The sequence below is a fragment of the Mya arenaria genome, chromosome 16 (assembly GCF_026914265.1).
Source record: "Mya arenaria isolate MELC-2E11 chromosome 16, ASM2691426v1".
NCBI classification, from domain to species: domain Eukaryota; kingdom Metazoa; phylum Mollusca; class Bivalvia; order Myida; family Myidae; genus Mya; species Mya arenaria.
Window position 1 is genome coordinate 4,824,382 of NC_069137.1, and position 14,956 is coordinate 4,839,337.

At 34.7% G+C, this 14,956-nt stretch overlaps 1 protein-coding gene across 6 annotated transcripts in view; it reads left to right on the plus strand.

The window, feature by feature from the left end:
• Positions 1-12,247, plus strand: part of LOC128221069 (uncharacterized) — a 63,511-nt gene extending 51,264 nt beyond the window's left edge. For all 6 annotated transcript variants that reach the window (XM_052929508.1, XM_052929511.1, XM_052929509.1 and 3 more), the window contains exons 3-4: positions 9,549-9,700; positions 10,667-12,247. In XM_052929508.1, coding sequence (XP_052785468.1) covers positions 10,905-11,849 — 945 coding nt within the window. In that variant the 5' untranslated portion in view covers positions 9,549-9,700; positions 10,667-10,904 and the 3' untranslated portion in view covers positions 11,850-12,247. The remainder of the gene's footprint in view (positions 1-9,548; positions 9,701-10,666) is intronic.
• The last annotated feature ends 2,709 nt before the right edge of the window (positions 12,248-14,956 follow it).

The window sequence follows — 14,956 nt, forward strand, 5'->3', positions numbered from 1 at the left end:
CTGTTTGATTTAGAAAAAAATGGCATCTAGTACACTATATGAATTTATTATAGACTTAAGGACAATATACCTGCCAGTGAATGAAGCGGTTGTGTCTTACAGAAAGCTTCACGTTCTTAAGTCAAGTTATGCGAAATCAAAGATTGAAGTAAATACATAAAAGTTGATGATATGCTTGTCACAAGATTTTCAGGACATCCGTACTGAAGGACCAATGCAAATATGTATGTCCCAAAATATAGGGGAATAAAAATCACACTATTGGCGTTTCTCACTAATTTCTCATGTTTAAAGCAAGGTCAAAGTCTAATATGTTATAGAAGTGTGAATTGTTTTAAAATTTCAACTGATAATCTCTGCTCAGTGTAAGTCGTATGGTTAAGAACGTATAAAGATTATTAATAAAATTCAAACAAATGTTAATAATCCGTAAAATAATGTTAGTGTTATTGTTCCGTTCTTCCCTCTAATTTGTTGCCGGAAAAATGGCCTATGTAAGCTTCATGTAAATAACGATATGATCTTAATCGATCCTTCCTGAAGAAGTAATAAAAATCAATGTATATTGTATGTCGCTTAAACGTATTTTAAATGAGAGCTCTTTTCCATGTAAATTAAATAAGGATTTCGTTTAAACCTTGATAATTATAAAACATACGTTTTTATTTCCGTCTCAGTTATTTATTCAACGTATTGATTCAGATATATCATTGGTGTATAATTGAGGAAAAAGTCATGTTAAGAAACACGAAGAAACCTTACATAAACACAACTGTTCATTTACTGCTAGGATGTGTTTGCAAAGTGTTTGTTATGGGTTAATTAGTCTTTAAATCATGCAGTAAATGCCTTTCAATAATATAACAGTGATACACCTCTTCGTCAGTCAAAATAAAACAAAATCTTATGTCAAATAGTCAATAGGTTTGTCAAGCATTGTGTTCTGTGTGTACCGAGGACTTTTCTAAAATTGTGATGAATCTTTTTCCGTTACAGGGATTTCAATAAAAAACATAGTCGAATCAATTTCAATTTAGGCCTCATTATCCCGTATAAAATTCCGCTCCTGTGACCTCATTCCTTTCGGTTTTTTTATACTTCAATGGTCTCGACTTTTATGGTGTAACCATAATCTTGTTTAAGTGAAAACGTCAACCCCCAGTTATTTGGTGTCCAAAAGTCCCCAGCGGATGTATGTGGCCCCTTGTTATTCGAATACAAAAAAAAATAACCAATTTTAAAGGTTTTACTGACTAAGAATTGTTTCAGGAACAATATAATCCCACAAATAAGTAAAATGAGTTGAAACTAAACTAGGTGTCGTGCAACCAATGAACACATTCTTAATATCTGAACAATTAATATTTGCAGTCGGACTCCTCTGGGAGAGACATCGTGAAACGAATGAGTTTGTCTGTGAAACTGAAGTTCGATTTGTAATTGAAATAACTTCTATAAATTGATGGGAAAACTATATAAGAATCATTTTTGAATAAATTAAAATGTTCCTAGATTTATTTTGATACATATTTAAATGAATCTTTGAATCTCAAACGTAATGTTCAAAATATCTTATATTTGTTATATATCGTCTACCCCCATTTACATGTGTTATGCCAATGTTTAAAATACAACAACAATGTTTAATACACCACGGTTTAATTTTCGGACTCTACTTAATTAATGTCTGGAGCCGTATAATAATAAAGTATGTAAACCCCTTCTAAGGGGCGTAGGTTAGAAATGGGAAAGAGGGGCAACCTATCACCTTTATTAACCACAAAGAGATCGACACAAGGAAAAAGTTGTTCGACCGCATACACGATGGAATCAAGAAAAAAACGGTAAGTGGCAATATCAATTTGATATTCAATCTAGGGAAGGTTCGTGTGTCGCTTTGTTTAAATGGGGTATAGATACGCGGAAAGATGATGTACAGACAGTCTTGACCTCGCGCCAGGACCTACCGCCTGGGGCGAGTGTTGTACCTTCTTATCTTATATTGTTCATTTTCTCGCCTGCTGTTACCGCTTTTATACCGTATCAAATATTCAAGTATAATTGTCAAGTGCACCTTTAAATCTATTTTGGAGAGATTAACTGCACTAAATTTATTAAAACAAATCATTTTTCTTAGTGTAATTTTAATGTATGGTTTCTGGTGGTTGTTTCTCAAGTGAAATAATACGTTACTGATTTGATTTGCAATCATTATTTTCTTGGAAAAAAGCCTAACATAATTAATTCGAATGGTTTAACAATCAAACAGATACGAGTGAATATGTACAAAATGAATATGTACATATATTCATAGCATTTAAGCTTTTCAAATTGAAAACATAATAAATTTACAATGTATATAGATTTCTATTTGTTATTTAAAGTAAAGGAACAGTGGGTTTGCAACGACACGTCTGTTTAAGTCTGAGTAGAAAACGTATGAAATCACAATCGACATTACACCAGAGACATATATAAAATTCAATCGCCAATTCTTCCTCCAAGTTTAGGGCCGTCGATGTCTGCCCCTCCATCAGACAATCTCGTTTTGGCATTGGCATAACAGGATGAGGACATTATACACAACAATTTCAACTTTTCTTATAAAACTTTTACTTAAATGAGTCATCCATGCTGCATTTTGTCTATAGCCATAATAACTTGTAATTTTATACCCGTTTCATAATTAGTGATGTTCTTCCAGCTCACGAAAATGAAATAGGCTAGCTGCTTACTACGCTTTTGGATATCAGGGCACGTTTTTGGCATACATAATCCCGCCGGAGGATGTATTCCGACAACCATCGCATTGCTAACTGATATCGCCATTTATAGGGAGATAATACCGAAATACACGGTTAATAGCTTGTCAACGTTTTTCGGGTGGTTCCGTGGTCTTGTGTCACACTAGTCAATCCAGGGACAACAGTTTCGATTCCCAACGGCAACATTAATATACTAATCATTTTCCGGGATGGACGTTAATCAGGGTCCCGTGTGACAGTGCAAACTTTGCGGCACGTCAAAGAATTGGATTGGCTCAAACCAGGGTTTTATTGTGTCTGTGCACCATTCTCGAAATATTTTAGATAACTAACACTCTTACCAGAGCACTCGTCGAATGGGCAAGGCCCGAGTGCGAGTGTAAAGAAGCTTACACTCCAACGGGTGGTTGAAGCAATTAAGCAACCCCGTCATAATTGCAAACAATGCTGCTTTTTTACAAGAGTAATGCAATGATGAAAACGGCAATAGAGCATGTCATTGGACAAACAGCATGTATGTGGTTTAATAATAATGGCATAGATTTTGTTGTTATTGTTTATTAAGGTTCATAAAACTTTGTCTTAGTGTGAGAGTAAAATCACAACCTAGCCCGACTTTGAATTAAAATAAGCTTCAAATATTGTCATGAACACAGCAAACAAAATGCAAGAAATAATAATTTGACAATATATTGAAAGGATTGAAGAGATGGCTATTTAAATCATGGTTACCGAACTGGCATGTTAACGTTGTCAGTAGGACTAAAGAATTAGGTTAACCGATATTTACCGCTTTAATTCGAACAGAGTCTGTCGCGAGCCATTGAGACCACTCTACCGACTGAGTTAAGTAGTCATTACATTATATATTATATTGAACCATTGGCGACATATACAGTACAACCTTTAGGGTACTTCTCCCAAAGGTTGTACTTTTTCATGAACATCCGGCGCTTTACCTTTAGGCGACAGTCAAAAATTGTATATTCTCGATGGCTAGTATTTTTGGAAAAAAACATCAGTAAAAATGCTTTACTACATTTATTTATACATATTTTAAGAAGGAATATGCAAAGGATATATTATTATAGGATATATAGCATGTAATGATAATGTCTTCCAAAGGTTGTTCAAATAGGCAAAATATCCCAAAGGTTGGATTTGTATATATATATATATATATATATATATATATATATATATATATATAAGACAGCACCATAAATATGGCCTGTCTACTCTATTAAGATTTTTCAAAGCAAAATAAGATTATTCCACTTTATCAGCTTAGCGTTTATATAAAAAATGACATAGAACCAAACTGAAATGCTTCCAGGGACAAATGGCGCAGCAAAGGGAATGGCAAAAAACACCAAAACTAAAAGATTAATGACAACTGCTATTGTTTTGTATGAGATGGCTACATGATGTAGAAAATGCAGTGATAGCATAATTATGCTAAGTTTAAAATGAAAATGCTTAAAGTATATGTTTTGAAGGCTAGATTTGCCTTAAAATTAAGATTACAGCTCTTAACCAGTGTCTATAAGTTGCTTATTTACACCTGATTAGTATAAATCTCACTCTTTGGAATCATTTACACATAAACAAGTACTACAAAGTTAACTAACATCTTCATTCTGAAATATTAGATTCAGAGTTGCAACTCCTGGATCAAGATTGCAGGACCACTGGCATGGGCGAAAAGCCGCAGCAAACTGGAGCTTATTGGCACATCATATTCTGCAAGCAAGACACAAAATCAATGTTTGACACAGAATAAGATCTTCTTCTACTGTAAAAGTATGAAAAATGCCTGTAAACACTCATTTGAGACATGCATAACCTTTTATGTAGGAATTATGCTCCAGTAAATTGTAAACACCACCCAAGCCCGGAGAATAGCGGGGACTTTGACTTTCAGTCCAGCCAACCCAGGGTAAAATCCCCGCCCTGCAGGGAAGCAATGATGTTAAAATACCCACCAAATGCCCGGCACTGCTATATTTTGCACCAAAACAAAACCAACACATTCATCCGGCACTGCAGGGACACCTGAATTGTAAAAACACAGCCCTTTTCCCCGGCTATCCCCGGTTTACCACTGGACCTGGAGGGTCCAAGGTTACAATTGACTGGTGCATCAATGTGATAAATGTGCAGAAAAGTTCATTAATTCCAAAATATTTATGACAAAAAATATTAAATATATAGTCTTTTAGACAATTGGCAATAACTTTTTTAACAACTCAAAGGTTATTCTTTACTAATCGAGTACCCAGATGTATTTTGAAAGCCTTTTAACCAGACTTTCTAAGAAATCATTCTTACTTGCAGACAATATTCCTTTCTAAAAAATCCTTGCCAAGAACGGGTATGGAATTCCATCACTAGACCATGTTTTGATCAGAATTGGTTCTTGTCCTTGAAAATACCTTTGTGGCTTCAGCAACCAGGATGGCTATATAAAATAAACAATAAATTAGTGTTTTAATTTATTAAAGCTGCACTCTCACAGGTTGAACGTTTTGATTAAATTTTATGAAACATTTGTACCGAAATTCGCTACAGAAAATAATATTTTTGGTGCCAATCTGGTGTACTCTTTAAGACATTTTGAGTGTATTTAGGGTTTTTCTTTAATGCATAAAGGGAAAAGGTACTTATCTCAATCCCCCTACTCACTTTTTATTGCTGTTGCCATCAGAGATGTAAATTTTTTCAATGTATTAACTTCAAGTAAATGAATAGGTTCATGAATGATTGACAGTATGAATGAATGAAAAGTAGCAATATTTCTTTAGATAGGGATCTCATTATGTTGCTGTGATTGTTTAAGTAGATGTTGTTCATGTTCATAAGCTTAAAATCATATGCACACTAAATGAAACATAATTCTGCATCATGTGTAGTAAGTTGTGATACTTGTTTGCAATTAATGCAATGTTTGCTTAAAAGAACAAACAAAAAGTGCGAATAGATGCACAATACAGTCCAAAGACCAATGAAGGTCAGCAGCTTTTATTAGAAAATGATATTATTTCAAAGCCGCAACAAAAACGGCATGAAAGAAATTCAATTCGGAAAGAAACAGTTCATCAATGAGTTATTGAAATAAACACTGATCATGATGTCATAACAAGCGAATGTTAATATGAAAGAGCAAGAAAAATAATGGCAATTTATTTCAGGGAGACCTTGACAAAAGTCTGGGTTTTTTTTCCAAACTTATTGCCTCCAGTAATACATAACATGGCAATACCTGCATTGCTGAAAATCTGTCCACAACAGTAATGTCAAAAACCAGGTGGCATGGATGCATTCTGAAATACTAAAATAGTCTGTAATTTGTGCTAATCTTACATATCCCATTTACAAGTGATTTACACTGAAATCTAAACTATAGTAACACAACTTCTTTATGACCAAACATATTGCTATTGAGCATTAGTACATTGTATGTACATGACTTTTTATTTTGTATGTCATGTTTCTTTGTCCTAATTTATGGAAACATTTTATAAAAGGTTCAAGCTTTTTAAGTCTGTTACGCTTAAGATTTATCGAGAAGCTGGGGTCTTATGCACCAGTCAATTGTAACCACGCCCCCCAGGTCCGGGGGTATATAGGGGATAGACGGGGAAATGGGCCGTGTGTTTACCTTTCAGGTGGCCCGCAGTGCCGGGTGTATGCGGTGGTTTTGTCTTCGCTTTAAATATAGCGGGGAATGGGCCTTACCTAGGGTCACTGGGGTGCAGGGGCATTTGGCGGGGACCTTACCATCATTCGTCCCCCCAGGGCGGTGATTTTAGCCAGGGTTGGCTGGACCAAATGTCAAAGTCCATACTATTCCCCGGATCTGGGGGGGGGGGTACAATTGACTGGTGCATTATCGCATGCAGATTTGAGTGAATCGCAGATAGTGTTTACAGTATTTACTGTCAACAACACAAACTTCTTTAAGCAGAAATTTTGACACAATGGCAATTTTATAACAAACTTTACCATGAAATTGAGTGTGAGCAAGCCAGTACAGTTTGACTTACCATTTGGGTGAAAAATTACTAATCGGCGATGTAAATTGAAAAAATGGAGTTGCACCTAATTTTCTAAGGTGCAGGTCTAAGAAAAGGCATGGCGGTCTAAATATAGAGGTGCATTGGTATATTGAAGATGTGCACCTCCATCGTAAATATAGAGGTGCAGTTGTATTTATGTAAGAGGTGCAACTCCATTTTAAAGTTTTAAAATATATATAGAACAGAACGTATGAATAAAGAATTGCACAGCTTGATAACATACAGGTGCACCTGTAAAGTAAGTGTATTTTAGAAACATTGATGATTCTCTCACAAAGCCATGTTGTTTCATTGTAAGGGTATGGCAACTCTCACTCAGTCATTGGGATTGTTTGGCAGGATGGTTCGCCTTCTCCACACCCTGGACTGACTATTTGGTTACAATATTTCACACGATCTGTGGCCAACAGCAAAACCATCAACCCGCATTTGCCGATTTGTCTTTCAATCACAACCTTGCACTCTTATGGTGTCAGCCTTTATCTCAACATATTCAGTCACAATCTCTCATCTCCCATAGTGTTGCTTGGCACGAGGGGTCACTCGGCACTATTTATTTGCAATCTTTCACACAATCTGTGGATCAAAGCAAAACCATTCATCTTTACAGTCACAATAGCTCACAAAGCCATGATGTTGGATCGCAACCGTCCATTTATCTTTTCAGTCATAATCTTGCACTCCGCCATGATTTTTTTGGCAGAAGGGGAAACCCCTCCCGCACCCTCCCATTCCAACTTCTTAATTTAATAACATCTGTCACAAAAAAGTGGTGTTGCATTTCTGTTACCTGGTATTTGGACTGCAGTTGTGGCCAGTCGAGCTATCTGATTGGGGCGATTCGGTCCCTTGGGTGATCTCTTGGTCTGAGAATTATAAAAATTGTGTTTGTCACTGTGTACTCTATGATACATATAATAAACAAATAATCCACTTTTGGTCGTATATTTTTACATATCAAATATTTTAATATAACATACAATCTTTATCATTCACATGATGTCAGACCGCAACCGTCCATTGATCTTTTCAGTCATATTCTTGCGCTCAGCCATGGTTTCACTTGGCAGGAGGGGATACCACTCCCGCACCTTTCTCGCCCAACTTAATTGACACAAAAGTGGTGTTGCATGGCACAAGAGTTCACCTGTCACACAATTCCTGTATAACTTTTTAGTTTCAATTGAAAGGTGTTCCCATCCTTTGATCTCAGTCAAAACATCTCACTCATCCATTGTTGAGGTTCACCAAAAGTATTCATAGTGATTGTTTATAAGCATATTTTGAATTATTTTAATAACTAGTGGGGCGCTATTTCGCCGCATCGCATAGTTTAAATTTCATGGGCCTGTTTTTTTCGTGTCGTCACGCTCTGATGACGTTGGTGTCCGGCATGCACGCGCTCAATATAGTTTATGAACAGAAAAAAATACTGGTTCCATCACCTTTACGTCTTTTTTTCAGGCTGATAGTATGTGCAACTTTTGAACAAAAGTAGTGCTATGTGTGACCGTAATAGGGCTCTGCCGAGCTTCGCTCGGTTTAGAGCCCGTATTAAGTATTTCGAACGCGTTTGAAGTGTGGCAAGATTTGAACACTTACATATTTTGTAACATAATAATCACCTATATGTTATTTTATTTTTATATCTTAAAATAATAAAATATTGTTTTTCCCAAATGGCCATGTGTAAAGCCTAAATGCATGATGAACCGTGTATTGAAAGAATGTGTTTCCATTTTATTCCATTTGCACAAACCCAAAAAGAAATACCTTTTAAAATCTTTTTTTTTATATTTTTACAAGATAAATTATTTATGAGTGCATTGCATTGTTTCATCCCGTCTGTCCGAATGTCCTATACAATACTTATGTTGACATTCATTAAATGATATTCGAATATTCGCTCAAACCCATTATCAATGAACATAACCATGGGCAAAGTTTATTATAGGTCAATATGATTTAACCATAACAAGGCCTAATCTAGTACATTTGCCACGTTTCTTTTTCTTTGAATAGTGTGTGCTGTGTAGATTTAAAACGTTACTGTTTTGCTTGTTATGTTAAATAACTCATTTTGATTATATCCAAAATATTCCTGCAAGAAACTAGGTGACTTGGTATTCTTCGTAAAAAAATTGAGCATGGTTAATTTTTTTTTTTTTTCCTTTTTAAAAGCACAAGCTTTTAACTATAGCGATCGATAATTTTATGCATATAATGTTTTGTGTCTTAACACCTACGTTTAACATTTAAAAGATGAGTGTAGTCACCCGCAATATAACAGTTACATAATGTGTGTCTTAAAAGCATACTTTAACGGTATAATAGGGTATAGTGTAATTCTTTTTATAAAATTAAACCAAAGCGTACCAGGAAACTGTATGTGTCTTCACATCATAGAATAATAGTGGAATGATGTGTGCCTTCACACCATAGTAAAGAGCACCAAACGATTTAGTTTACGAGTGGTGAAGCCGCTTTTTGATAACTGATAAATATATATAAACAGACTAAAATTATACAACAAAACAGTAGAATGTTGAGTCCTTTCACACCGTCGGTTTACAGTATATTGATGTGCATCTTCACAAGGTAGTATAGCATTGTAATGTTGTGTGCCTTTTTACTATTATATTACAGTTGATATTATTTTTCTTAACGCCACAGTTAACCAAAAAATGTTTTTTTGTCTATTCAGAATGGAGACGTGCAGTTCATAAAAGCCCACAAGATGATCTTGGCGTCGCGCAACACTGTTTTTGAGGCCATGTTGTTTGGTCCAGCGGCTGACAAAGTAGATATAATACAGATTTCAACGTTCAGTTACGAACTCATGGACTTACTTTTAAAGTAAGTTACCATATATGTTTTTTGTGCATTTTAATCATTCTTACGTCTACTAGATCCGTTTAATTCTGATTTACAATTGACACCAAGCTGCAGATTTATTTGGCATTAAATATTATAAGGTAACGTTTTCATTATTCTATTTAATTTGACATTGTTCTGTACAATTCGAAAACACATACTTATAAATGCACGTAAGGTATGATGGACATAGTTTGTGGTGTCTTAACATTATATCTTGGAATGAGAAACTACAGACACCGAAGAGCACGCTCAAGAGATATACTGACATTATGGTCTAACCTTAATCAAATAATTCCTAACCGTTCAGTTTTAACACATATTGTTCGTCTTCAAAAGCGATAATTTTGAAAATTATGTGTCGGCTGTAGCCTTCAGTACTGATGTGATTTAGTCATTTTCGAAAATGATATTCTATGATAGATATAATTGCCCACTTGATCAGTCATACTATGTGTCAAAATGGATGATTATTAAACGTTTAAGTGTTACTGGTCTATGCAATCATTACACATGCGTGTATAACAAACATAAAATTTGAATAATAAACCTTTAACTACTTACTAAATATAACATTGTGGAACATATTAATTACTGATTACACGATTGTAACAGTGCATTTAATAGGTGAAATACGCACACATATTGAATGACTTGTGGGTCATAAAAGGTGTACTATGATCAACTATCGTCACATAAGGTTTAAATACCGCGTTTTCTGCACATTTTTATCAAATTAAACACAGTATTCGTCATAAGAACCATTGCTTTCGATATGTATTCATCCTTTTCGTTAAATTAGAACACTTGTATTAATTGTGGTACTCCCTATTTCGAAAAAGTATCCAAACCCATGTTTTTGCTCAATTGTACAAACTCGTAAAATGCCTGACAATTTCTCGGTCTTAGCTGTCGAGATATATCAGTGTTTTTTTCTCGATTTTACAGGTACTTGTATTCAGAGAAGACACATATTACAGAAAGCACTGCCCGCCCGATGTTTGAGATGGCATATTTCTACCAAGTACCCGCACTTATCAACTTATGCAGTCAATATATTCAAAGCATCTTCCGAGACGACAGCGTTTGTGGAATACTAGAACTCGCTTTGCTATATGGCAACGTCGGTCTCAGAAATGCAGCTTCGATTATATCGATCAAAATGCCATAACGGTGATCGAAACGGATGGATTTTTACAGGTCTCTGAAATGTGTCTCGAATACATACTTAGAGGAGATACGTTTCACGTTGATGAAAAGACCATACTTCGTCGGGCAATCGAGTGGGCAAAAAAATTATGAAATCAAAGATGGACTTAACAAAGACAGAAACCTAGATAAAAATAAAAAAAATCCATCCGACATTTCTGTAAAACATTTTAAAAGCACTCTTGGTAACGCGTTCCAATATATCCGTCTAGGAGCGATGTCTGTTGGTGAATTTTCAGAATGTGTAGAAAGCACTTTAAGTGCAGAAGAAATAAAGGATATTCTAAAGTTTCCTAAAAATTGCTCCACAAAAGATTTCCATCCACACAGATTACCCAAGAAGGAAACACTCGAATTCAAAAACGGTAAAACTACGTGGAGCTCATGCCAAAAATCATCTTCGCGAAACTCAGGTTTATTCAGCAGTTCATCTGAGTCGATGTATGAGATAACTGTTAGGAAGAGTCTGATCATATGTAAAGGCATCACTTTTTCCGAAATATCTGTGTTAGTCGATATACTAGGTGAAAGATTTGGAAGTATGCAGACAACCAAAGCGGTAGATCCTAATCTTGACTTTACCGTTAAAATGAACATCAAAATCGCTCGTACGAGGCTTAATTACAGCTTCATAACTACAATACAGGATTTGTCCGCGTACGATCTCGAATTCGATTCACCAATTTGCCTCAGAGCATCGGAGGATCCTTACAAAGTTGTTGTTAAAATGGAACTTCAACCGACACCTCTCAATATAACATTCACAACGAACCAATGTGGCGTAGGATCAGCTGAAATAGAAAACGCAAAAGTGGAATGGAATAATCAGTTCTCCATATTACACAAAATTCTATTTTCGAACACCTCTAATAGAGTTTCGAAAGGCAAGGAAAGAAAAAAAATGGATGATGATGGAAAGTAACAATACTTATGTGAAAAAAAGTGGGAACAGTTTACACTGAAGCTTTGCTATATTTAACTTTAAAATGATTCAGTAGTGTGATGCAATATTATTAAGGGCTATTCCATTTAAACATATAACCCACGAGGGGAAGGCACTTTTGAACTAGACCTCCCCCTACAGAAGCAAATTAACCGTTTGGGGGTCCTACCACTATTTGTTTTTTTCGACCCAGAATAATCTCATTCAGAAGCGATTTGCAAGCATAAAAGGTCCAAGTTTTAATCTTAATAATGAAAACAACTTTAATATTTTTCAGACTGGCATAAGCCTTTTTGTCCCTTTCGGTTTCACAACATTTCCATTTGTAGAGGACATAACTTTGTGATAAAAGAGACTGTGTTAATTGATTTAATTAATATTTTTTCTGACATGATAATTTTAGTATTTATATAACTATTTGCTTTGCTCTGGATTTTACTCAGACCTGTTAACTTTTTAACTTATTTTATGTTTCATGATATCATTTCTTGCTTTAATATATAAAGATGCTTGTTAAAATTAACATCCTTTATATTCCCCCGCCGAATCAAAGGTTTCGGGAGGGGTATATTGTTTTTGCGTTGTCTGTCATTCCGTCCATCCGTCCGGAACCATATCTTGGTAGGCATTGATCAAAAAATTCAAACTTAGTCAGAATGTTTCCCTTGATCAAATATCCACCACTTGTAAAAGTGGGTCACATGGGGTCAAAAACTAGGTCACTAGGTCGAATCTTAGAAAAAATATTTGCAACAGACTAGAGGCATTATACATGGTCAAATCTTCATGAAAATTTATCAAAATGTTTTCCTTGATGAACTCTTGGACGTATATAAAACTGGGTCACATAAGATCGAAAATAGATCACTAGGTCCAATCTTGTCAGGAACCATATCATGGTAATGTTGGTCAGATTATGTTTAAACTTGGTCAGGATGTACCCCTTGATGAAATATGGACCGTTTGTAAAAGTGGGTCACATGGGTTCAAAAACTAGGGCACTAGCTCAGATCTTAGAAAAGTCTTTGGAACACATTAGAGGCATTATATATGGTCTAATATTCATGAAACGTGATCAGAATGTTTTCCTTGATGAACTCTCTTATGTTTAAAACTGGGACACATCTGATTAAAAGAATAGGAAACTGGGTCACATGTGATAAATATAAGGTCACTAGGTCAAATCTTACAAAAATCTTGTCCGAAACCATTTCATTGTAGTGATTGTTCGGATTATGTTCATACATGTATGTCTAAACACACGATAATAATTTAAACAACTCAACTTATATCCAACGTTCATAACGGTCCATTTCTCTGCAGCCATATTACATGTTAATATAATATTCCACCTACTTTTCATTTCCAATCCATTAACTTTACCTAATCAGGCGGGGGACATCAATTCAACGAATTTGCTTGTTACAATATTGCTTGTGATATTCATATGGATTTATTAGTTACATGAAAAATAAGTTATTTTGCTTTGATTAAAATTAGTGTATGAAAATGTTATAAAGAGTTGTTGTTTTTTGTATTGCGATATAAGAGAAATTGTTTTTGGTGTGATGTCAGTCAATACAGTATTGCTCAAAGGAATTCATTACGAACACAATTATATCCGGCAAAATGTCATAGCCTAAGTATAAAAGTGGAAAAGTCGTAGATGAACATGCTAGTAGCTGTGCAGAGCTCCTATAAAGCGACGAAGATATGTATACTTTTTAATATAAAAAGCCATTTAGAACCCTTAACCTTCCCTGTATGATAACCAGTACTATCATGGATGAAGTTCTGAGTGGGACTTGAGCCCATGACCCTTTAATTGAACGTCTGATACAGTAACAACACCGCAATCGCCAACAAAATCCAGATGGAAAAAAAGACAAAAAATACAACCTTTGAACTTTCATGTAAAAACAATAAAACATACGGTTATAAACAGTATTCACTGTTAACTTGACTACAGTTCTTTAACACACAATTGGTTAACTGTGTTTTTCTCTGCATGTTTTTTCTCAAGGTTTGCGAAGTATTTTGTGTTCTTTTCATTATTTTCAACGTGTATTGCTTTTGCCCTTAAAATATTTCCTTTTATTTGATTGCTGCAAATACCATCTAGTTCTTTCTCTTTTTGTATTTTTTCTTGCGTGATGCTGTCGATAATATTAAGTGTAATTTTGTCTAGTTTTGATTCCATATAAGTTATATCGCTTATTAGTTGTTGTTTTTTTCTTTAGATTGTAATATTGATTTCTTATGTGATGCATATATTATTGTTTCATTTCTGATTGAACCTTTTGTTATTTCCCATAAAATGTTTGGATTGGTTTCTTAATTTAAGTTTAATGTTTTACGGATGCACTTTCTTATTTTTGTTTGATATTCTGTATCTAATAAAAGAGAGCTATTCAATTCAAAGTACCCTGGGCCTTTTTCACTTTTTAAATGATCTATCGTTAAAATAACAACGGAGTGGTCCGTTCTAAAACCTGGTTTTGTATAACTATGCTTTATGTAGTTTAAAATATTATCTGATATTAAGAAGTAATCAAGTCGACAGTGTATATGAGGTTTACTACTCATATGCCATGTATATTGCATTTTTGAGGGATGCGTTAAACACCATATGTCGGCTAATTCGCAAAAATCTATTATATTTGCTAAAGTATTTCTGCATTTTTTGGGATGTCCATCATACCATTTTTTGTCTAATGTACAGTCTAGAACAGTATTGAAATCACCACCAATAATAAAGGTTTTTTCATCATTGTCTAGCAGGTCCATATATATTTATTATGGTGTATTCCTTTTCATTTAAAATTATGTCTAAAGCTGTGATTCTATTTTCTATAATTTCTGTGTAAGTGTATACATCTATGTTAGCTTTTGGATTTATAAGAATTGAAACCTTTACTGTCTGTAGTATTTCCACTGAAAAAAGGATCCTTTCCAATCATGTTTCCATTTTGAATTAGATAATTTTGATAGTTGTGTCTATTCTGCGTACTGTTTCTTCTTGAGCAGCTGTCATATATTCCCTAAACTTTTCTTAATCAAATGTCTTTGGTAATCAAGTTCCACTT